Source organism: Acartia tonsa, chromosome 7, assembly GCF_053477335.1.
Source record: "Acartia tonsa isolate MP-2025a chromosome 7, ASM5347733v1, whole genome shotgun sequence".
Lineage (NCBI taxonomy): Eukaryota > Metazoa > Arthropoda > Copepoda > Calanoida > Acartiidae > Acartia > Acartia tonsa.
This window is the reverse complement of record NC_137266.1, coordinates 15,676,574-15,699,634: the sequence shown is the minus strand read 5'-3', so window position 1 is coordinate 15,699,634 and position 23,061 is coordinate 15,676,574. Positions and strand designations below refer to the sequence as shown.

Here is a 23,061-nt window from a genome sequence, read left to right as displayed (position 1 = left end):
GCCATTTTTTGGATGCACTAACTTTGCCGCCACTTAAAGGCCGGAAGACGGCCGGTAATTGCCTCCGGCAACACTAAATCATAGTTAGAGCCGGCCATTGTGGTTCTATAGGTACCTTCAGATTTTTTCTCTTCCTCCCGGGAGGCCCACAGTGGCCAATACGGCAGGCCTCCTAAAAAATTTTTTTAAGTGCTCTAACTTTTCCGCCAATGGGGGGAAAATGTTGGGGCATGATTTTTCGGGAGGCCATCCGGCCATATTTTCAGGGTTTTCAAGGAAATTACTGTAACTTGAAAAACCTGCGCGTTATTAACGATCAAAAAACGAGAGGATAATTTGATTTTAAATGACATTTTGACCTTTTTTTCCGCAATTTCCAACTTTGCGCGCGCGCTGCGCGCGCGTTTTTGCTCCGATTTTCAAAATTCCAATTGTCTCACCTCCGGATGGCATTCAAGAATCTATAGCAATTTTCCTTTTCAAAATCGGACTCCGTCACCCCATATGACCCCTGCTGTTCAACCGCCGACCCCCCATTTTTGACCCCCCTCACAAAAATTTTTTTTTTTCCTTGAACTTCATGTGATCCTGACCTTGGTAAAATTATTCCATTTCATTCCATATTTCACCATAATCTAGAAAAGTAGGCCGTCCTATTTTGTTCGGACGACACGGTGAAATATCCCTGATACAGGCTGATGCCTTGGGACCGGGTGGGGCAAGCGTCAGGGAATGGGGCAAGCGTCAAAGAGAAAGGAAAAAGAGAAAGGAAAAAGAGAAAGGAAAAAGAGAAAGGAAAAAGAGAAAGGAAAAAGAGAAAGGAAAAAGAGAAAGGAATAGGATAAAATGCAACAGAAACAGAAAACAAACAGTTACAGGCAAAGGCATCAGCATTGGCTTAGTCAATAACCCAAGGCGTCAGCCTGTACCAGTGCAAAAACAGGGTCTAACCATAAAAGAAACCATGAATGCATTTACAAAGTAATAATCATTAAAATCAAAAAAAAACATGAATGTATTTACAAAGTAATAATCATTAAAATCAAGAAGACATGAATGCATTTACAGGAAAAAGAGAAAGGAAAAAGAGAAAGGAAAAAGAGAAAGGAATAGGATAAAATGCAACAGAAACAGAAAACAAACAGTTACAGGCAAAGGCATCAGCATTGGCTTAGTCAATAACCCAAGGCGTCAGCCTGTACCAGTGCAAAAACAGGGTCTAACCATAAAAGAAACCATGAATGCATTTACAAAGTAATAATCATTAAAATCAAAAAAAAACATGAATGTATTTACAAAGTAATAATCATTAAAATCAAGAAGACATGAATGCATTTACAAGGTAAGAATCATTGGAATGAAGAAAACAGGAATAAATTTACAAAGTAATAATCATTACAGAAAAGTTACAATTTCTTGAAACCCCACCCCACTTTGAGGGGCTGTGGCTGAAAATTTTCACATCAGGGGGGGGTCAATTTTTTTACATCCCCAAAACCGGCATTGCCAGCCGGTTTCACGGATGTGCCGGTCAGGCCTGTCGGCCTGCCGGTTCGGCCGTGGCCGGCCGTCAAAGTACGGCCAAAAACGGCGTTTTTAGACGGCCTTTGGCCGATTTTGACCCAGGTCACTTTGAACGGCCGTCCCGGCCAGGATATGAGGGGGAAAAAAATTGTGCAAAATAGCAATGAAGGCCTATGGCCCATAGAATCCAGGGATATGTGTCCCAAGTCGGTCGGCCGACCGGCCTGGCCGCACCGGCCCGCCGAAAATCCGCAAAAACAGCGATTTTTGACGATTTTCGCGACCTTTGACGGCCGCTGCCGGCCAAACGGCCGGGCCGACCGCCTCCGGCCGCACATCTGCTAAACCGGCTTGGGATGGACTACAAAAAACTTGGAATACACGTGGCTGCGCCACGCACACACGCCGCGCTACGCGCGAAAAACACGTCAAAAAATGGCCATTTTTTGGATGCACTAACTTTGCCGCCAATTTAAGGCCGGAAGACGGCCGGCAATTGCCTCCGGCAACACTAAATGATAGTTAGAGCCGGCCATTGTGGTTCTGTGGATACCTTCAGGGGCCGACCGCCTCCGGCCGCACATCTGCTAAACCGGCTTGGGATGGACTACAAAAAACTTGGAATACACGTGGCTGCGCCACGCACACACGCCGCGCTACGCGCGAAAAACACGTCAAAAAATGGCCATTTTTTGGATGCACTAACTTTGCCGCCAATTTAAGGCCGGAAGACGGCCGGCAATTGCCTCCGGCAACACTAAATGATAGTTAGAGCCGGCCATTGTGGTTCTGTGGATACCTTCAGATTTTTTCTCCCCCTCCCGGGAGGCCCACAGTGGCCAATACGCCAGGCCTCCTAAAATTTTTTTTGAAGTGCTCTAACTTTTCCGCCAATGGGGGGAAAATGTTGGGGCATGATTTTTCGGAAAGGCATTTTGCCATATTTTCATGGTTTTCAAGGAAATTAATGTAACTTGAAAAACCTGCGCGTTATTAACGATCAAAAAATCAATGGATAATTTGACAAAATTTTCAAGTGGGAGGTTCTGAAACCCTATTTTTCAACTTTGCGCGCGCGCTGCGCGCGCGTTTTTGCTCCGATCTTCAAAATTCCAATTGTCTCACCTCCGGACGGCATTCAAGAATCCATAGCAATTTTCCTTTTCAAAATCGGCCTTCGGCCGCCACCCTGCGGGTGGGGGTGAGACCGCCGACCCCCCCATTTTGACCCCCTATACAAAAATTTTTTTTTTTCCTTGAACTTCACATGATCAGGATCTTGGTAAAATTATTCCATTTCATTCCATATTTCACCATTATTTAAATACAAAAATAGTAAAACAAGGACGCAAACAGTCAATTATGACAAGAATATACATTAAAATTGTGTTTGATTTATCATGGATTTGTACCAAATTAAGAAAGTATTTGATATAATTTTAGGTTAGGTCTTCTATAATTACGCCAGTAAGCAAGACACTAAATTTTTTAGAACAAGGTACAGTGTTAAATATACTTGAAAACAAACCTCAACGTTAGCACCATCCAAAGTACCAATGGTGAGGGCTCCATTCAGCATAAACTTCATGTTTCCAGTACCACTAGCCTCGGTACCAGCAGTACTGATCTGAAATATACATATATTAACATGTTTTAAGTTCCACTAGCCCCGGTACCAGCAGTACAGATCTGAAATATATTTATATTAACATGTTTCCAGTGCCACTAGCCTCAGTACCAGATTTACTTATCTGAAATATACTTATATTAACATGTTTTCAATGCCACTAGCCTTGGTACCAGCAGTACTGATCTAAATTACACTAATATTAACATGTTTCCAGTGCCACTAGCCTTGGTACCAGAAGTACTGATCTGAAATATACATATATTAACATGTTTTCTGTGCCACTAGCCTCGGTACCAGCAGTACTGATCTGAAATAGACTAATATTAACATGTTTCCAGTGCCACTAGCCTCGGTGCCAGCATTATCGAGAAATACAGAAATATAATCATAATCCAGGTAATCCTTAGGGATAAGACAATGGACAATAAATTGATATAAATTCTTAATGATTATTATAAAAATATCCTTTCCTTAATATATAGTAAAACTGTTGGTTGAAAAGTTACGTCATTACTAGTTTCGAGCCAACCAATCAAAATTGAAATGAAGTATCCAAGTTTAGGTACTAGTTAAACCCTCCATATAGATCTAAATTTCCAGTTGGTATTGATAATGAATTAATTTGTATACCTGTTCAGACAGATCAGCAGCAGGCATAATCTTCTCAGCCAGAGTAACTCTATAATTCTCCAGGAAGACAACCTTCAACTTGTCACCCACAACGGGGTCGTTGTTGATGACCTCCCCGACCATGTTGAACAGCTTGATGGTCTGCTTGGCCATGTAGTAGCCAGGGGCAGCCTTGCCACCGATCATAACGGTACGTGGCACAAAAGGGGCGCTTGGGTTTGCCTTGATCCTAAAAGCAGTTAAAAAAATGTATAAGCCTGTTTCATATTGCACTAGAGTAAATTACATTACCAGAAAACGCTGAATTTTAAGATTGTAAGTTCATGGTTTGATTCTTTATGAAAAATCTTTTTACGAAATTAAGAATCATATCCTATAATATAGCCTGGCGAACCAAGTATTTTCCTAAGAAGGTGCTGAATGGCCAGGTAATTATCTTAAAAATAAATAATTATTCTTTGCAATTCAAGGGGAATTATCACAACAAATTTCAGACTCCTAGATTTACCTGTTGTACATAGTAATGATGTGCAGGATGTTCAGAATCTGTCTTTTATACTCGTGGATACGTTTAACCTGTAAATTAATAAACCATAAAAAAAATGAGGATGTTTGTTTGAATCAAAAGATCTCACTAACCACTGGAACTATAAAGAATCATCATCTAGGTGAAGGCAATGAACGCCCTTTAAAAGGGGCTTTCACATCGCTCCATATGATAAGAGGCTATGTTATAGCTCCTTGAAGTGGCTATAGAAAATCATCGCCCCATATGAAGCGATGTCACGAAAGGGACTATACCCGTTTTTTTTGTAATTATTTTTGGGGTAGTGAAATACAATTCACACAACAAATAAAAAAATAATACTATACCTGGATGTCGAACATACTGTTGGGGTTGATGTCAATGCCAGTCTGATCCTAAAAATTGAAAGTATTAAAACTACTGTATAATAAGCAATAAATTTTTACGAATGATATAATCAAATCGATGCAGGTTTCATATTTGTGATAGAAAATCAAAACAGACATCTTTAGAGAATAATATAATTATTTATTACAGATACAAAACAGACCAATTTAAAGTCTCTTGTGGCATCTACAAGTTTACTTATGAATTAGATATTATTTATAATAAAGAGAAAAGTAGAAAAAGGAAATATCCTAAATAAAATATATTTGATGTAATTACATAATTTACCTTCAAAAAGGAAGCTAATTTGTTCTTGTTATCTTGCTTTACCCTCATAATTTCACGGTGGAACTTCTCATCCTCCGCCCATTGTTTCAGCTACAAGTAATTAGTAATTAGGTTATCAAACATTCAACCAAGAGCCAGAGGTGTTTATACAACATAACATTGAGAATATATAGCTAAAGGGAGAAGTTTCTGTTAAAATCATAATGAACCTATTTTCAGAAATCACTGCAAATTATAACTTAAGGGGCGATTTGTCGTTTTTAAGAAGTAGAAGAAAAGCTACTGTGAATATACGAAGAAATGCCTCTTGAGGGGCGTTGCCACGAATGGGGCTATATAAAGATTTTTATTATGTACTTATCTGGTAGCTGTGCCTCAAGCTTAAGGATATAAGGTGGGGTGGTATGCCCTTTTAAATAGATACAATGATTTTTTTAAAGAGCGTTTGATTGTCCATTTTTCTTTAGAGTTATTATAAATAAGCCTTACACTTCCCCATTTTACAATTATTTTTATAATTGTTGTAATTGTGTTACTCTATCCCTCCCTATCTGAAAACCTGAATTGATGATTTTTTAAATTTGAAAATTCATCAAATGAAAAACGCATTTTGAAAAAGATTTCAAATATGTAAATTACATTTTTCTAGTGACTTTTTTCCTTGTGTGTTTTGAGAATAATCTACCATGATAAGAAAGTATATAAAGCATTGAAAAAGGAGAATTCCACAAAGTAAAAATGCATTTAGAAAATTGAATTTTTAATAAATCATCTATCAGTGCACTGCATATCCATAAATGTTAAGTACAAACAAATTTAGATTCTTTTAACCACTACGTCATTAAAATTTCATCAAATAAATATAAAGTTCTTTATTTCCTTTAAAAAATTGAAGAAGAAAAAAATTGTAAATAACGTATGAATTTACATGGATTTTTATCAATTTTGATCAAAACAACTACATGAAGAAATAATTTAAGTGATTGACATGTGGTGCTTTAAATAAATTTTAAAAAGGCGGGGTTAGGAGTTAAAAGATTAACGGCTGCGGGGAGCCCTAACCCGTTTGAGCTACATATTACCTAACCTGACCTAAAACATTAAACAAACCTCTTATTTTTACTTTGTTTCAAAATAGGGAGAGGAGTTCTGTGCTTGACTAGGTACTTTGGGGAAACTGTCAATATTAATTGTTGACTATGTATTTATGAATTTCAGACTTGTCTGAACGCCATTCTAGTATATAATGTGTATCTCTCTTGAAGCATGCAGTGCATTATTATTAAATGCACCGTGTCAGTGTGTACACACACACTTACCATGATCCGTGTTAGAAAAGTTCAAAAGAGCTGGAGGTAATAAACTATTTCTGCTATTAAAGTTTTAGTTATCAGAAAGAACTCCATTTAAAATATCCCTGTGTTCAAAATTAGAGTTTAACAAAAGAGGGGGAAGGGGTTAAATAACTGTATATCCCAATCGCAGTGACCTTGTGCTGACTCTCAATTGGGTCATTGAAAATCAGCCAAGAGTGTCGGCTATATTAACACAGCCAAGTAAGAGAAAACTATTTGGTAGCAGACGAAAAAGGTCATTGAAAAAGGGAGTGAGGTAGATATAATATGTATATATATCTATACTATAGATCTGTTTGTTCAAAATGAAATGAAAATAATAAAAGTCTTTGTTTTCCAAATTCCCCAAAGCAAAGAAATTCAGGTTAATGTCAACTTTTCAAAAGTGAATTGCAGAGAGCAGTGACTTCCTACCTTGAATTCTGATTATTATTAGACCTCATTACAAAACCATATACACACCACAGTACTGAATTATTTGAATTTAATATTACTTTCATTTGCCACCTTTTTTACCAGACAAATAAATAATTCCAAATAAAAGCTCTTAATAATTTCATTTGGATTTGCTCGGTCATTCGCAAATTATATCTACACATATCTTAGTTTTGCAGAAATATTTGCAATTTCAAAAAGTGTTGGAAAAAGTAAAAAAAAACTTTTTTTACATTTTTTAGCATTCTTTATTCATACCATTTTAAAATGCATACCTAATGAAAAAATGATGTAAATTACTCTTGAAGATACACTGCTTAGGTTCCATTACCAGGTAAAGTATTTTAGGGATGAGAAAAAATAATTGAGACTTTGAATTTAGGCAGGATTATTTTATACCACTTTTATCATATGTTATGCGAAATCCTGGTAGGCTATCCCTTACAATACAAGTCGAGTACGGTAGCCTACATCTCGTAGTGCAGTTTTTTTATATCTACCCCTCCTCGAATGGCACTAATCCAGCCAACGGACTATCATGTACTTATTATAACCTAAACTATACATAGGTAAAAACTAACATGGTACTTTGAGGGAAACCCACAAAAAATTATATGCTACGCCTGTAATAGGGTGACAACAGCAGCCACTGTACCTGTTGCAGCTGATCAAGATGGGTGGGCCAGTCATCACCAATCTTCTCACTGATGACGTCAGCCAACATTGGGTTACACAACAACAACCATCTGAATACAAAAATTCATCATTAAGTGGTTCTAATAAATTGATGATATGCAAGATTATACCATCTGTTGTGATTAGTGGTTTAATGTTTTGACACTCAACTTAATCAACCAACTAATAAAAATTAATCAATATTTCTTTAAACTTGTTAAACTAACAAATAAGAAAATGTTACTATAATACTTTGGGGACTGGAAATATAAACAGCCCAAAATCCTCTCCCTCCCTTATCAAAACTAGTTATATCTAAACTAGTAGTGGTCAAACTTTTCAACCAATATTTTTAATCTACTGAAAGAACAATTTGATTTTCTTATTGGATGTGTCAAAAAACCAAATCGGTATAAAGTTAACACAATTTGGTAAAGACAGACAGAAAGTCCTTTTATATAAAGGTACATTAACTAAAAAATTTATCAAAGGAAATATTTGCATATTGTTTTTCAATTTAAGTTTCAATTAAACTTTTGAATTAGACAATTTGAAGTCAAAGTATCAAAATTGAAAAGATTAATTAATAAGTGCATGTACTTTTGACATTTAAAAGAATAACCTTCCATAGGCACCACCAAGATTTTTTGGGGGGGAGAGGGTTATATTAACCCTACAAAACTTTAAAAGCTATGCGCCAAAGCCAATAGTTATTTTAAAAGGGAAATTATTAACATTTCACGACCCCACAAAATATTGAAAGTAAATCAAAGGCTTTTTCGGTTTAAAAAAAAATATTAAAGTCTCAATTTTTAATTTGTTTTTTTTTTAATTTAGGTTTTATAATTCATAATAAATGAATATTCAAATCCCTACCAAGGATACTTTTCATGCAAAATAAATGGTTCTCACGCTTGAAAAATTTTCCCACGCTTCAAAACTATGACTTAAATGAAAATCATATATATCATTAAAAACACAATGTTTGAAAAAAGCTAAATAAATAAATATTTACTTAAACCAAATATCCTATTTTTTTGTAATGGAATGCTGTTTTTAAACTCCAAGACTATCATTAACATGCTGTAAGAATTTGGTTCAGCAATTTTTAAAGAAAATAGGAAATTGGCAATACTGATTTTATTCCTCACAAATTGAGAAACAAGCATTCTCGAAAATAAGTTAAATGTTAATAAAAATATTTAAGATTGAAAAAAGGATAAAATTCATTCAAATCTTTTTTTTAAATCTTAACGTCTGTCTGTCTAACAGTTAGGTGGATACTTAATTTTCTCGGCATCTATTACAGCTGAACTAATAATATCTTGAAAGATTGCCAATACCAATAAAAATCATATCTATAATTTTTTTGGTCTGTCGGTCATGCTAAAAAAAGACAATAAATATTCTATACAAAAAGGTTATGTAATTCATTACTTTATAAGTATTTATGATGATTTTTATAACACTGAATATCCGTTGGTCCATCAACATTTATTTTATTTGCTAAATATGGATGTTGTAATCCTTGTTTAAAATTTGTTGTCCCTTTAGCTGGGCAGAAAAAAAGTATGTGACAATCAATATATTATTATTATGGATGTTGCAATAGATTTGCATGAACTGTGATGAAGTAATGCTCGCAGCTGGCTAAAATTAAACGATACACAAAATATAGACTCCATCCCTTCCCGTCCTACTGGATGAACGAGCTGACAAATAAATTAGGCCCATAAAAGAAAGCTAAATTTTACCCTATTAATATATCCACGTATATCCTTGTCCATTGATGTGACAAATTACCTGCGGGGAGTGATGCCATTAGTCTTGTTCTGGAACTTGTGCGGCCACAGCTCATAGAAATTCTAAACATAACACAGGTACAGGCAGTGGTGTGCGCAGGTTTTTGCAAGGGGGGTGCACAAAGTGCAACTTAACATTTTGATACCCCCATCAAATCCCAATCGAGGGAAGTGTACTATAGACAACAAAGGAGAGTAATGTAGGGTAGTGGATTCACCCTTCCCCCTAGGTGTTTAACCTTTCCATAGTCAATATTCTCAAAAAGCTACACATGAATGGCAAATTTAAGCGCAAATTGTTCACACCCCCTTAAATTTAAGGTGGGGGCCGGGTGGGGGGGGACTTTTTTACCTCGACATATCCTTGGTTGTTTTGGCGGGAGACCAAGGTAAAAAGGGTGTACGCTTAAAGTGGATTATTAACCCTTCTTAATTTTGTTATTGGGGTGTAAACCCCCCTTTTGCACGCCTCTGGGTACAGGGTATACTATTTCTGGTAATTGGATCAATCAGCACATAAACCAGCAAAGTCGTGATTAGATTTAGGTTTTTCAAAGATTATATATATGAGAAATATAGGGATAGGGAAAATATTTGCAAATGAAGTTAAATAGTATATTTGAACAAAGTTATATTGTTCTTGCCTTCGGTCTATAACTTAACTCATTAAATAAATTGAACATAAGGGGGGGGGGGAGCTTTTTTTCTATGCCTGACTGTTGCTGGACCTAACTCAAAGTACACATGAAGTAAAGTACACTTCTCAAATATAGAAAATGTCAAAATATTAGTACTTCCGATTAAAATGCTAAGCAAGCATAAGAACTTGGAAATAAATTAAGAATAAAGGGTGGGGTAGTTTTTCTTGTATTTTAGGTTAGGTAAGGAATAGCATACGTTGTTTAAAGGGTAACCTGTCTAAGTTAGTGGTCCCGCATGGGTAGGGGAAAAAATCTCTTATTTTAATTTATTTAATAAATTCAAAGAACCTAATTTTTAAACTAAATATCTTTATAGTTACTAAGTCTCTCAAATCCTTTAAGGAAATAATAAAAATATCAACCTTGAAGAGAGTCTTCTTGATAAGTTCAGAGTGGATGGCAGCTACTCCATTAACAGCGTGGCTTCCTAAAATAGAACATGCTCCGTAATTTACTTCCATGCGTAGGTTTAAAATTTGTGGAAATAAAGGGCTGTAGATTAATTGCCCGAATGATATATCTATATTTCTGCCGATCTAAAAAATTAAGAAACAAAACCCAAATTATCTTTTTAACCAATAACTATTCAAATGAAATTAAGTTCAGTTTCAGCAACATTAGACCTATACACTATTCAAATATCTTAGGGGAAAAATAATTGACAATGAATTGATAAACATTCCTTATAAAGATTAAAAATATGGATTGACACGCTTGTATGGAACCATCCAATTAAAATTCTAAGAAGTACCCAATGTTTTGGAACCAACAAAGATGAAAAACTTTGGGTACCAGTGTAATTTAAATGCTTACCAATGATAGCAAGATGAGCCATGTTAACTCTCTTCTCTCCATCCTCTTCGATACAGGACAATACACGCATCTAGATATATAAATTGTATTATGTAAAGTAGTAAGAATTTATTGTTTGGTTGACCTATCAGATCTCGCTAACACAGGGAGATAAGACAAAGTAGATAAATGAGAATTAACAAAGTTATCCCTACTGTAGATTACAATTATTGGTTGAAACGTATGGGTACTCAACTTAATGAATCAACCAATCAAAATTCGATAAGTCCCCAAAGTTGGGAAGCCAACGAATAAGAAAACTTTTATATAAAACCATGGAGACTAGTGCAACAAATAGCCCATTGTCCCGTCCCTCCCAGCGCTAACCACTAAGCCAATAAAAATATCCAGGTTAAAGCAGACTAACATAGATTCTGAGATAGATTTTGACTCTTAATTTAAACTCAGACCTATGTCGGCTCCTATACGGTACAGGCAAAGTCACTTGAATTTTTAAAAATCAAAATAAAGAATAAAAAAAAAGATATCAAAAATAATAAATATTTTCCTTTTGCTATGTGAATTTTGCATTATATTTGTGCCCTATCGTTGTAGGAATCAAAAAGAATTGCTGTACATAATACAATTAATAACTACAAAACTGTAAATACATATTCCGCTGCGTGTTAAAATGAAATAAAAAAAGATAATTGTTAAGTTGTTAAAAACTTTAAATCATCATTCAAAACTTTGTTAATTATTTTAACCTGGGTCAAAACTGAAAAATAAAGTGATTCTTATATTTTAAAGTACGTTCTTATCAAAGATAAAGAAAGGCATACTAAAATTTAAGTACTTTACTTTAATAAAAAAAGTTGTTTTTCTTTAAAGTGCTTAGTCTAGCAAAACCAACCAATCCCACCCTTTTTTTGTTTAATTAAAAAGAAAAAAACAAGGGGGCTGGGTAGATTTGGAATATACGAGGTTAGGGTAGCCCTGTGCAAGTTTAGTCCCCGCAGGTATGGGCCCTGCATGGATGGGGAAAACAGAGTTAGACCCCTTCCATTATTTTCAACTTATTCATTTCAAATTATGTTTAGGGAGTTTCTTTTCTTGCTATTTTCTTTGAGGGGATTTTTTTTCAGAAAGATCCTTAACTAAATTATTTTTTTAATTAAGATATTTTTTCTTATGGTAAACAAAACACTTGAAAATATTTTCTTATTCACCTGAAACATTAATTGACTTAAATGAAAATGTTTTAATTACTTTCAATATTATTTTTTTATAAGGATTAAAGCAACTAATAAGTCATAAACAAATGGGGGGGAAATCAAATGCTTTGTTTAAATCAAGGTGTCATAAATTGTTTTCTTATTAGTAAACTTATTTTACAGGGATTGGCCAATAGACGCCCTAATTTAGCCCCTTCCAAAGATGTTGGAAATGTCTGTTATAGTTAAACCCTACCCCTCGAAAAAAATTGTTAACAAACAAATGACAGAAAAAGTTATTTAACAATTGTAAAATTAAAACTATTTTGAACCTTATAATTTACTCTACTTTTACCAAAATTTTCACAACCTTTTTCTTGGTTTAAATATGTCAATAATAGAAAAGGATTTTTAAAAATAAAACAATATTATATGTTTATAATATTTAATCTTTTGAACTCTAAAAAGTAAAAACTAACAGCCCCAAAACAAAGAAAAAAAGCACACAAACACTTACCCCCCCCCCCCCCCATCTAACCAACCCCAACACACATACACACACGATCACATAAATAATTAAACTGATTTTCAGAGCTTGACCCGATTTTTCCTATTTCTGGGCAAAAGATTTCCTACCAAATTGCAATGTCTCGGGTCCAAACCTTAAACCCGTTTACCTCACCAGAGATTTCTCATCGATTCAAACTAGATTTATATGTATATATTTAATCCAAATATCTATCCAAATATTTTATTAATTAAACTAATAATAAGTAAAATGGACAAAACTTCATTATTTAACTTAATGGATTATGGTAGTTTAAAATTTAAGAGCTAAAATTGGAATCTAATTTCTATCACATTAACCGTTCATTGAAATGCAGCTCAACTGACAAACTAACAAAAACAGGGCGGTTCAAATTTGATATAATCTAGAAAACTTTTTTTAAAAATTTTAAAACTACCAGCAGACTTTTAAGATTTGTAAATTGTACTCTACTACTGTTACAAAAATATGCAAAGTTTGAGATCAAAAGGACGATTCTAACACGCCTAAATTATAGATCAAGCTTAGATTTTTAAAAAATATTTTCTAAGAAATATTTACAAAATTTAAAAAAATGTTGTTTCGATTTGAAGATTAGGAATTGGAAAAGTTTAAGAGAAGATATTGTGGAGTTTAGATAGTTGGAGAGGGGAAGGGTGGCAGGGGTGAGGGGGAAATCAAACATTGATAGCCTTTCCTGGGATTAAAGATAAAGAAAATCACTTCCAAATTATAGTTTCCATGGTTATAGACAAAGATATAATTCATAATTACATTATATTACAACCCCCCCACCACAAATAAAGCTTGGATGTTCTTGACCTTGCTTCTTAGATCTTTATTTTAAAAAAAACATTTATTTTTCTAAAGCTTGTTTTTTTTCAATTGAAGGATGAATAAATATTTCAATATTCAAATTGGTATATAAAAAATGAATTTCATTGATTTTAATTCAAACAGATATTTTTCAAAGCAGTTGTGATAGTTTAATATTCTTAGCTTAACTGTACATAATAGTTACTTATAACATCGTATTATTTACAGCTTTGAATTAACGGGAAAAATAATAAGATTAAAAGCAGAGGGACCCGACCTAACAAAAAAGGTTTACATTTTTGTCTGTAATACAATGGATTGCATGATTTTTCAGTATGAACCGGTGCTAATCCTGCAGAAATCATCTCTTTTGATATCATACTGTAAAGTAATTTCTTGATCCTCTATTCCTGACTTCTATAGAAAAGTTTTGAGTTTACATCCCAGATTACACAAATAAGAAAAACTAATTGCCTTTTAATAGAAACATAGGTTTATCTTTAACACTAAATAATGTTTATCATACTTTTTAAATTCTTAAAGTGATGGGTCAAACTCACCCCTCAATTGTCCCCATTAACAAAGATAATACCATAGGCAACCACTAGAAACCAAACAAAAATTATTTACAATTCAACAGTGATAGTTTACTCCTCCATCCCCCCTCCCCACCTCATAAAGGGGATAAATGCCACCTATTGGAAATTTGTTATGAGGAAATAAACAAAATATAAATCTTTATCTGAATATTTCTTAGTTTTTTTTAGAATATTCATATTATGAAGATATTATGGACAAAACAAAAGATACTATTTATTGACTAATAGTTGAGTTAGTAAGTTTGTAATTCTTATAATATAATCTAATTTACTCCATTACAGTCACAAGCAAATCTTCAATTTCACACTCATAAACAAAAAAATAATCTTAATTTGTTACGCAAACATAATTATAAAACAATGCTTGGTACATGCTTAGAATGTAGGCCAGTAAGACATAAAGACATTATTTTTTCCCATTCTAAAACCTATTTTGTATTGTAATGTTTACTATTTCCCTTTATAGTTGAAAACACTAAAAATATCTTGTGTAAACGGATGAATATTCTAAAAAATAAAAAAAATGCTTTGTTTATTTCAAGAAATAGTTTTGCTCTTTACCTTGATGACCCTGCCAGGTAAGCTGGCATCCTGTGCCCGCCAGGATGGAGATTCTAAAAATTCTAACTCTCCGTCATGTGTCATACCCATATTTAAAAATTCACTCAGTTATAGCACTATCTTTCAGATACAGAAATGAAATTTTAAAAAAACTGGAGGAGTTCAGGGCGTTCAGCACTCCCATCCCATCCCTTATAAAAAAAAACTTTATAGTTGAGCTGTTTTCGAGATCCAATTAGACTTTAAATATTTTCTGAATCTCAATTCCAATTTATTTTTCTTATCTTACTAACAATGGTAAGACGAATAAAACAATAGAAACTAAAATCATTTCCAAAATAATGTTTTTCCTTTTCAAGCAAAGCTACTCCAGCTCTCAAAAAGTTATTTTGGTTTGTGGATTTCCTATTATCTAATATTATAACCTTTTTTTGTAATGAAAGTACTACTCCAAATAGGTTGTCGTTTTTAAGAAAGCCTTCTAAATTTCTTGACAAAGTTTTAGGCTATTTCCTGACCTCCCCGCCCTCCTCTAAAAACTTGGAGCGGTTTACCTAATATTGATTAAAGTATAATTATGAAATGTGAAGAATTCTTTTTAACCATGATACAAAACATAGCGACGTATGTCAACCGTCTGAAGCTTAAGAACTCGGCAATCACTGCCTCCATTTCTCAAAAAAAGGTAACAAAAAGGACATGTGATGGTTTTAGGCTATTTTATGTGAGAGGGGGGGGGGGGGGACACCCTAATTATTAATTATTTTACAAATCAAATATAGAGAGGGGGAGAAGAAAAGTAATTTTACAACTTTAATTCAAGTCCTCCGTGTTATAACTCTTGGCTTGGAAGTTTTGTTTTAAGCTCCGCTGCTAATAAATGAAATCATTCTTGTTATTCTTTTTCAATCCTTAGACAAGGGATTTCCCTTTGAGTAGAATTCCCAGAGGAATCAAAATTCTTCACCATCTTTCAAATTAGAGAAACAAAAAGGAACTTGTATCCAGGAATATGTATCCAAATTTAGAATTAGAAAAACATAAAAAAGAAAAAATATATAACTTAATGAATTAATCCCTATTTTTCAACTTAGGGGGTAGTAAAACAGTAGCAATATCTTTAATCTCAACAATAAGCTTAACACAACATTCCTAAAAAAAATCATACCGTTTAAGAGATCCTATGGGACAGATATATACATATAGTCACCTTGTGAGTATACATAAGAAGCATTTAATATAATATTTTATAATTTTGCATACCAAAAACATTTTAATAAAATTTTCTCTTTTATGAAATATTTTTATTCCAAAATCCAACTTCCTTCCTGATAAAGAAGGGCTAATTCTGTCAAGAAACACTGGAGGGGGATTTTGTTTAAATTTTGGGGGGAGAAAATAAGAAAAATTGTATAATTTGTTCGAATTACTTTCAACAAATCAGACTAAATTTACAGATCAAGAATAATAGTGTTCACATTTAACTGGTGGTAGTTAGGCTACTCTACAATCTAAAATGTCCGTCTGTTCTACTTACATAACTACTAATGGTTGTTATAGACCTTGTTCAAATATTTTCTTTTAATCATTATTGCATAGAAAATAAATCTATTAAATTCTAATTTGGCGACCAATTTTGCATTACGGAATAAAAAAAAATAATGAAAAATGTTCTAAAACAACAAAGAAGAATGCATAGGATTCTACAAAGGAGATCTAAAGGGATGAGACAATGGCCGATAAATTAATGTATATTCCTAATAATTATAAACAAAATAATCCCTTGTGTATATACAAAAAAAAAGTGATTGAATCGTTCCAACCAATAAGAATTCAAAAGTTGTTTAGCCAACAAATAAGAAAATATTATTATAATAACTTTGGGGAATAGTGTAATAAACAGCCCAATATCCCCCCTCTCCCTGCAAAGTATACCAACAAAGTAATGACAAATATGTTTATCTGCCTGCCCGACCATAAAATGAAAATGTAAATTAACCCTAATTCCAACCCAGAATTAAATGCAAAAAATATTGAAGAATCATTTTAATTATGTGTGCTATCAGATTATATTTTATTAAAGCTTACTGCTTAACTTGCTTTTGGATTCGCGCGTAGCTTTTAGGGAGAAGCGTATTGGTAGTCTATTGGTGTACTGGTAGATAAAAATGAAGCTTCCATAAAACAGTTTGACGATAAAAATAGCCATTTGCAAGATCATAAACAGAGACGATGACTTTAGAAAATAATGAAGTAACTTAAGATTCTATTTGTAACCAATTTTATAATAAAAAGTATAATAACTATGTCTATAAATAAAATCTCAAACCTTCCTTATCATATTTATTGAAAAAATGACTCCTTAATTAATCTTTCTACAATTTTCTGTTCTACTCTTTATATTTTCACCCATCCATCATTTCATCTATCTTTCCTTAATGTCGGAAAAAGTGGCATAGATTTTCAAGCAAAAATTGAAAACTAGAGGGTGGTTTTTATTTGTTTGTTCATTAATTTAGGTCAGACGAAGTAAGGTTATAATATTGTGTTTAGAGTACCCCGCAGGTGTAGGCCCAACCAAGAGTAATAGGGCCTTTTAAATTAACGCAGGGTTAAAGCATAGGGGGAAAAAACTAGCCTCTTAAATATATTTAATCTATATCAAATATAAGGGTGTGGGGTTTTAGTGCTAGATAGGACCTTTAGAGGACAACCACAAATTGTTAATTTTAAAGGAAATTAATAAATAATCTTTAGTTTTGATATACAAAAATTAAATTAGAATGTATGTCCCTAATCATTACCTACAGTCTTATCTTCCTTTCAAAATCTCTTGCATTTAATCTGTGTTTGGAAAGAGGGAAGAGGTAGAATTTTGGTGGCAGTTTCAACTAGAACGTGTGAAAAAGCTTCTGGTTGGTACCAACATAAAGACTAGGACATGGAAAAGCAATTTTAAAAAGAGTTTACAGAGCAGTAATTATGTTTTACAAAATACCTCCTCTATTGATGCAAATTAATTTCTAGTTATTTAACGCATTGTATAATAAACAGCTTTTCGGATTTGCATTAAGGTGGGTTAATATCCAACTTTTTTGGAATTTCACATTTTTTCACATTGGCAAGGGTTACTGGGCCAAAATAAAACCCTGTGAAATTTGAAAGAGGTTTTTAAATCCAAAAACAACGGGCGCGCGGGAGTTATAAAATGTGCCTGCCCCCTTATAAAACCAAAAATTGAAATTCCACAGGCATGTTGCATATCAAAATGACCGCATTGAAATGCTGATTACAGATCTGAAAACAGTTTTGAAAAATATTGATTCAGTCTGAAATGATTTTCAAATAACCTACCAAAATGAACAATTTTGACTAAATCAGCCTTTTTAGGTACTTAATGAGCTCTTATGAACTAAAAGCAATATTTTTCAAAACGGTTTTCAGATTCATAATTAGCATTTTTTAGCACTTCAATGCGATCATTTTGATATGCAACATGCCTGTGTTTAAAGGAATTTTAATTTTGGTTTTATAAGAGGGTGGGCACTTTTTATACCCCCCGCGCGCCCGTTGGTTTTGGATTAAAAAACCTGTTTCCAAGTTTCACAGGGTTTTATATAGCCCCAGTAACCCTTGTCAATGTGAAAAAATGTGAAATTCCAAAAAAGTTGGAAATCAACCAGCCTTAATTTGCATTATATAAATAAAGCAATTATTGTCAACCCTAAAGGCCCAGACTAAAAAGAATGGCATTAGTTTTATGATTTGCATTTAAATCTTCGTGGAACATTGTCTGTAATACGATGCTATACATGACTTATGGATGGCAACCGGTTCTAATCTAGCAAATATTAATCGATTTCGTAGCCAGGGTGGAATTTTATTTTCTAATTTTTATTTATAAACAATCTACAGAAACCTAGGCATTATACTTAAAGCCTTAAGGTGCCTGAATAATCGGGTATAGTCCTTTCCACGACATCCCTCCATAAGGAGCGATTCTTCGTATTTTTAAAATGGCTTTTTATAGGTTATTTTAGGTTAGGTTAGGTTATATTGTGTTAGGTGATTGCCCCACAGGGTTAAGTAATTGGCCCCGCAGGGTTAGAGCCCCCCGCAGGGGCTAGAAATAGGAGAAAAGCTACTGTGAAAAATACGAAGAATCGCTCCTTATGGAGGGATGTCGTGGAAAGGACTATACCCGAATAATCTACTTGTATTTGTTCCAGTTTCCCCAATGTAAATCCCTAATCCCTGATAAGGAAAGTGTCAGGTGAGGAAAAATAAATCTTAGTTTCACTTTTACTGTAATTAGGGCACAAGCAGGGCACAACCATATATTTTACAGTGAAAATTGTGGTTAGGGATAGTTGTTCTTTACCACAAAGGGTACATCAACAGGGAGTAAGGGAGGGGACAAAGGATCGAATATTCAATTTTTAGGAGTCTCAGACTTTGGGTACTGGCTTAAAGGGAATGCGCAAGAATTTAGCAGTTTCTGACTTAGTTTGGGTGCTAGCACAAGAAATACCACTACTCACTGTGTTAGTTTTATATATTGCAGACAAATATATTTGGCTGGTTTGAAAAAAAATCTCCAAAAAATATCATTTCATAGATAAAAACTTTATTGTGATATTTATGTAATAAACATTCTAAGAACACCTAAATTTATAGTGGCATATAAACCTTAGGGTTGAACGAGTTTCATAGAGATTTTTCTAGTAATTAATCACAGAACGTTACGTCAGTCTGATGTACAATTAATCTAATTTTCAAATGAATGCTTTTTTTCTTGGAACTTGTTTTCTTATTTTATTTTTTTCTAAATCTATTAACACCCCCTTTAGAATTTGCTTAAATTTTACGGATAAATCTGGATTTCATAGCCTATCAAGAAAACTCTTAAATTGAATTAATTGCCCATTGTCCCCTCCCTTACTCCCTGGCACATCAAGCACTGGTAACTCCCATGGGGGGGGGGGAGGGGGAGAAGAAAGTAATTTTTGGCCCTATTCCTAGCAATAAGACTTTACATAAGATACCCTAACCCTGCAGGTCTACCAAGTATTCCTGAACGTAAACCTATGAAAATAAGGTAAGTGTTGGAGTATTTCTTTCTATTATGGTCCAGAAGAATTAAATACAATATTAAAACAACCATTACTGCATTATTATAATAAAATATGCTTCATACTTTTTTACTATCATAAAAACTAATAGAATCTTCCATACAACAATTGGCAAAGTTCCTCTGACAAAAACAAATCAAAAATATATTAAAAGGAATAGAACAATTAACAGAATAAGGGTACTGTATATTTTTCAACCAAGTCTTAGATAGTAACAAAGAAAATCAGCTGTTTAACGCAACTAAACAATCATATGAACAAATAATAAAAAGGTTTGCTACCAAAAAAAGTAGACAGAGTATTTTAACAAAGTTATTTTTAACAATAAGCCACTTGCAATGAATGAGAAACGACCAACTAATCAAACAAAAAGCAGCAAACAAAACAACTCATACTCTAGATGATTTATCTATCTATTCATTATACCATAAACATTTTAGATATGCATATTTTTTACCTACAGGGTTGAAAGAAAAATAATAAAGAGATTTGTTTTTGACCTTAATTTTCCTTCAACAGTTAAGAAAATTCCTTAAACATTACATTAAAATAAAGAGGCATGAGCTATATTCAACTCTCCTCATAGTTTAGGGACCCTGTCCCTGTTTTGCATTGGGTCTTTAAAATCCTCCAATAGCGTCGGAAATATAAAAACTGCCAAGTACCTTTGGTCAGGTATTTGTCTGGTGTATATGTACCATTGTACATCTATACTTATACTTTTAGTATCTAAACGTACGTTATCTATATATTTGTATCAACCATACCCGTATGGAATCAAATACATTACAGTATTAAAATCTTTAAATATTCTTATCCCAGTTCTCCTATCCATATTTCTAGTTATATCGATACAGTATTAATATTAAAAACCTTGACTAACCTTATCCCAGTTCTCCTTCCCATATTTTGCCTTGACTTCCTCCATATGCAAATGATTGATCATGTAGATTATCTCCAAATGTCTAGAAAGAAAAAGAGATACAGATAGTTATGTTAAAAATTATCTAAAAGCAATCCTATAATAATTAGGCCCAAACATTTGTCTTTAGGAGATACTTTATCCATTTTTTAACATATTCTAGAATTAATATTTAATTAACTATGCCAATACCTGAATTACATTTTCAAGTAACAGGATGTATGTGTGTCTATATCAAAGGATTTTGCTAACAGAACAAATATGGTTCTCCATTTCAATGTAGCTTATCATAGGTAATGTGAATTTTGGTAACTACCCTTTGAGAAATCGCCCCTAGAAAAAAAATCCCCAAATATTTATTTTATATAAAACTAAAATTGAAAATGTGGAAGATCAACTTTCCCTTACCCCACCGTAATTGCCCCTAGTTGCCTCTAGAGGCGTAAATAATACCTTTATTTATTTATTTCTTAATGAAGAAAGATTTTTGATCATAAACCTAACAAGTGTAGTATTCTTGTATTGGTCTTGAGCTTATAAGATTATTCCTTTATTTCTGTTTCTGTAAAAAAAAAAGTAAGTGAATATTTGCAGAAAGAATATTTTCTTTCATTTTGGTCTTGCTTCTTGCAGATTAAAAATAGAATATGTATATCTTTATTAATCACTTATAGCTTTTCCAGTATGGCTTCGAAACTGATTAAATATCCGCTGGACATAAACAGGTTCTAATCAATACTGAACAATCATGTATAGTATCGTATTGTATACAATTTTCTAAGAATAATAAAATAAAAACCATAATATTGATCAATTTTACTATCTGGGGAAACATGTCTTAATATAATATATAATGTAATTGAATTTATCCGTCAGTAACGCTATGGAGGAAACGTGATTTTCTCGGTTCATATACAAGATAGACAGCTGAAGTTTTAAGTGAAGATTCCTATGACATATGCCCATCTAATCTATACATTGTTTTGTCCATATGTCTGTTAATTGGGGTGCGAGATCAATTCCTAGATTTTCAAGTTTTTGTGATTTTCTCAATTACTTTTCACGATAGAGGGCTGAAATTTTCAGGGATTAATCAATTTTAGATTTTACTTATTTTCACGAAGTTTTGATAAGATTTGTTTATTAATTGAGGTGCTAGATCATTTCCTAGATTTTTAGGTTTTGTAATTTTCTTAATTCCTATTCAGTATTGACGGCTGAAATTATCAGGGATTGAAAATGCTTATATTCTACATATTTCAAACAAGTTTCATAAAGATGTGTCTAATAATTGGAGTGCAAGATTAATTCCTAAATTTTTAAGTTTTCGTGATTTTTAAGTTTGCGTGATTTTAAAGGTTTCCGGTTTTACTGTGTTTTACATATTTCATCATGTTTAATGTTTATTGTATGACACTGCTCTATAGTAATTTTTTACGATATCCATTCATAATTTTTGAGCTTCGCTACTTATGGATGTTGTTATCCTTGTATAGATTCAATTATTTCAATCAATTTCAACAATTCTTTTCTGAAAAAGTCTTTTTCCGTCTTTTAAAATGTATTTGGAATTTTCAAAAAGAGAAATAACCTTATTTTTTTTTTTAATGCAATATCATCTAAAATGTATTTATAAGGTTATATTTTTTGACATTGTGCATATTTCAATATTTTTTGCATTTTTGATTGTGTTGAGTTGGGAAATGATATTGTTTTTATACACATATATGTTTTATGACTGTGCATTTGTATATCTTTTGCTATATCACCAATATTAATGCCGTATTTACTTTCTTATATTGATATGCTTAGTTCCAAAGTTGAAATGGTGAAGAGTATAACATCGCAATTAAAAGCAATACAGCACAAGAGACAAAAATAATTTTAAAAATTTCCTAATAAATCTTTTCGTCCTTTTATTTACTAGTAATATAATCAAAAGAATTAAAATCAATAAAGCACTAGACAAAAATATTTGAAGAAATTGCCTAATAAAATCTTTTCACCTCTTTATTCACTTGCAATATATTCAAAGTCCAAAGTAAATTTATATAGGAAGCATTGTTCAATTCACTCTTAGCTTTTTGAAAAGTTTAAGTGTATCTATTTTTAACAGAATCGCAGGCAGTCAGCATGTGGCATATCAGTTACATATAAAATATGGAGACAAAATGTGTTATTATTTATAATACTAGCGGCTTCGCCTCTAGGGGCTTTGCCCCAAGAGGTTTGATCAAACAAATTTTTTTGTGTTTTAGATTTTATAGAAAATATTTTTAAAATTTTGAGTGGTGGGGATTTTTTTCATTTTTTCAAACAGAAAGTCATCGTTCTAATTTGTATTATAGATTGAAAAAAAGTAAACACTTTTTTACTAAATGGACATATAAACGCGTGTCTTTTATTTCATTTTGTAATTTGAATAAATATCTTTATTCTATTTTAATGAATTGCAAAAAGGAAAATGTACATATTGTGACTTAAAAGAAGTTACACTACAAAACTATCAATATTATATTTTAACA

The 23,061-nt window shown here is 32.8% G+C and overlaps 1 protein-coding gene across 4 annotated transcripts in view; it reads right to left on the bottom strand.

The window, feature by feature from the left end:
* Positions 1-23,061, bottom strand: part of Glyp (glycogen phosphorylase) — a 148,892-nt gene that overhangs the window by 33,999 nt on the left and 91,832 nt on the right. For all 4 annotated transcript variants that reach the window (XM_080167704.1, XM_080167703.1, XM_080167706.1 and 1 more), the window contains exons 14-23: positions 20,498-20,579; positions 10,767-10,836; positions 10,316-10,380; positions 9,254-9,315; positions 7,431-7,521; positions 4,986-5,075; positions 4,658-4,705; positions 4,293-4,360; positions 3,785-4,013; positions 3,053-3,151 (exon numbers count right to left, since the gene is read on the bottom strand). In XM_080167704.1, coding sequence (XP_080023830.1) covers positions 3,053-3,151; positions 3,785-4,013; positions 4,293-4,360; positions 4,658-4,705; positions 4,986-5,075; positions 7,431-7,521; positions 9,254-9,315; positions 10,316-10,380; positions 10,767-10,836; positions 20,498-20,579 — 904 coding nt within the window. The remainder of the gene's footprint in view (positions 1-3,052; positions 3,152-3,784; positions 4,014-4,292; positions 4,361-4,657; positions 4,706-4,985; positions 5,076-7,430; positions 7,522-9,253; positions 9,316-10,315; positions 10,381-10,766; positions 10,837-20,497; positions 20,580-23,061) is intronic.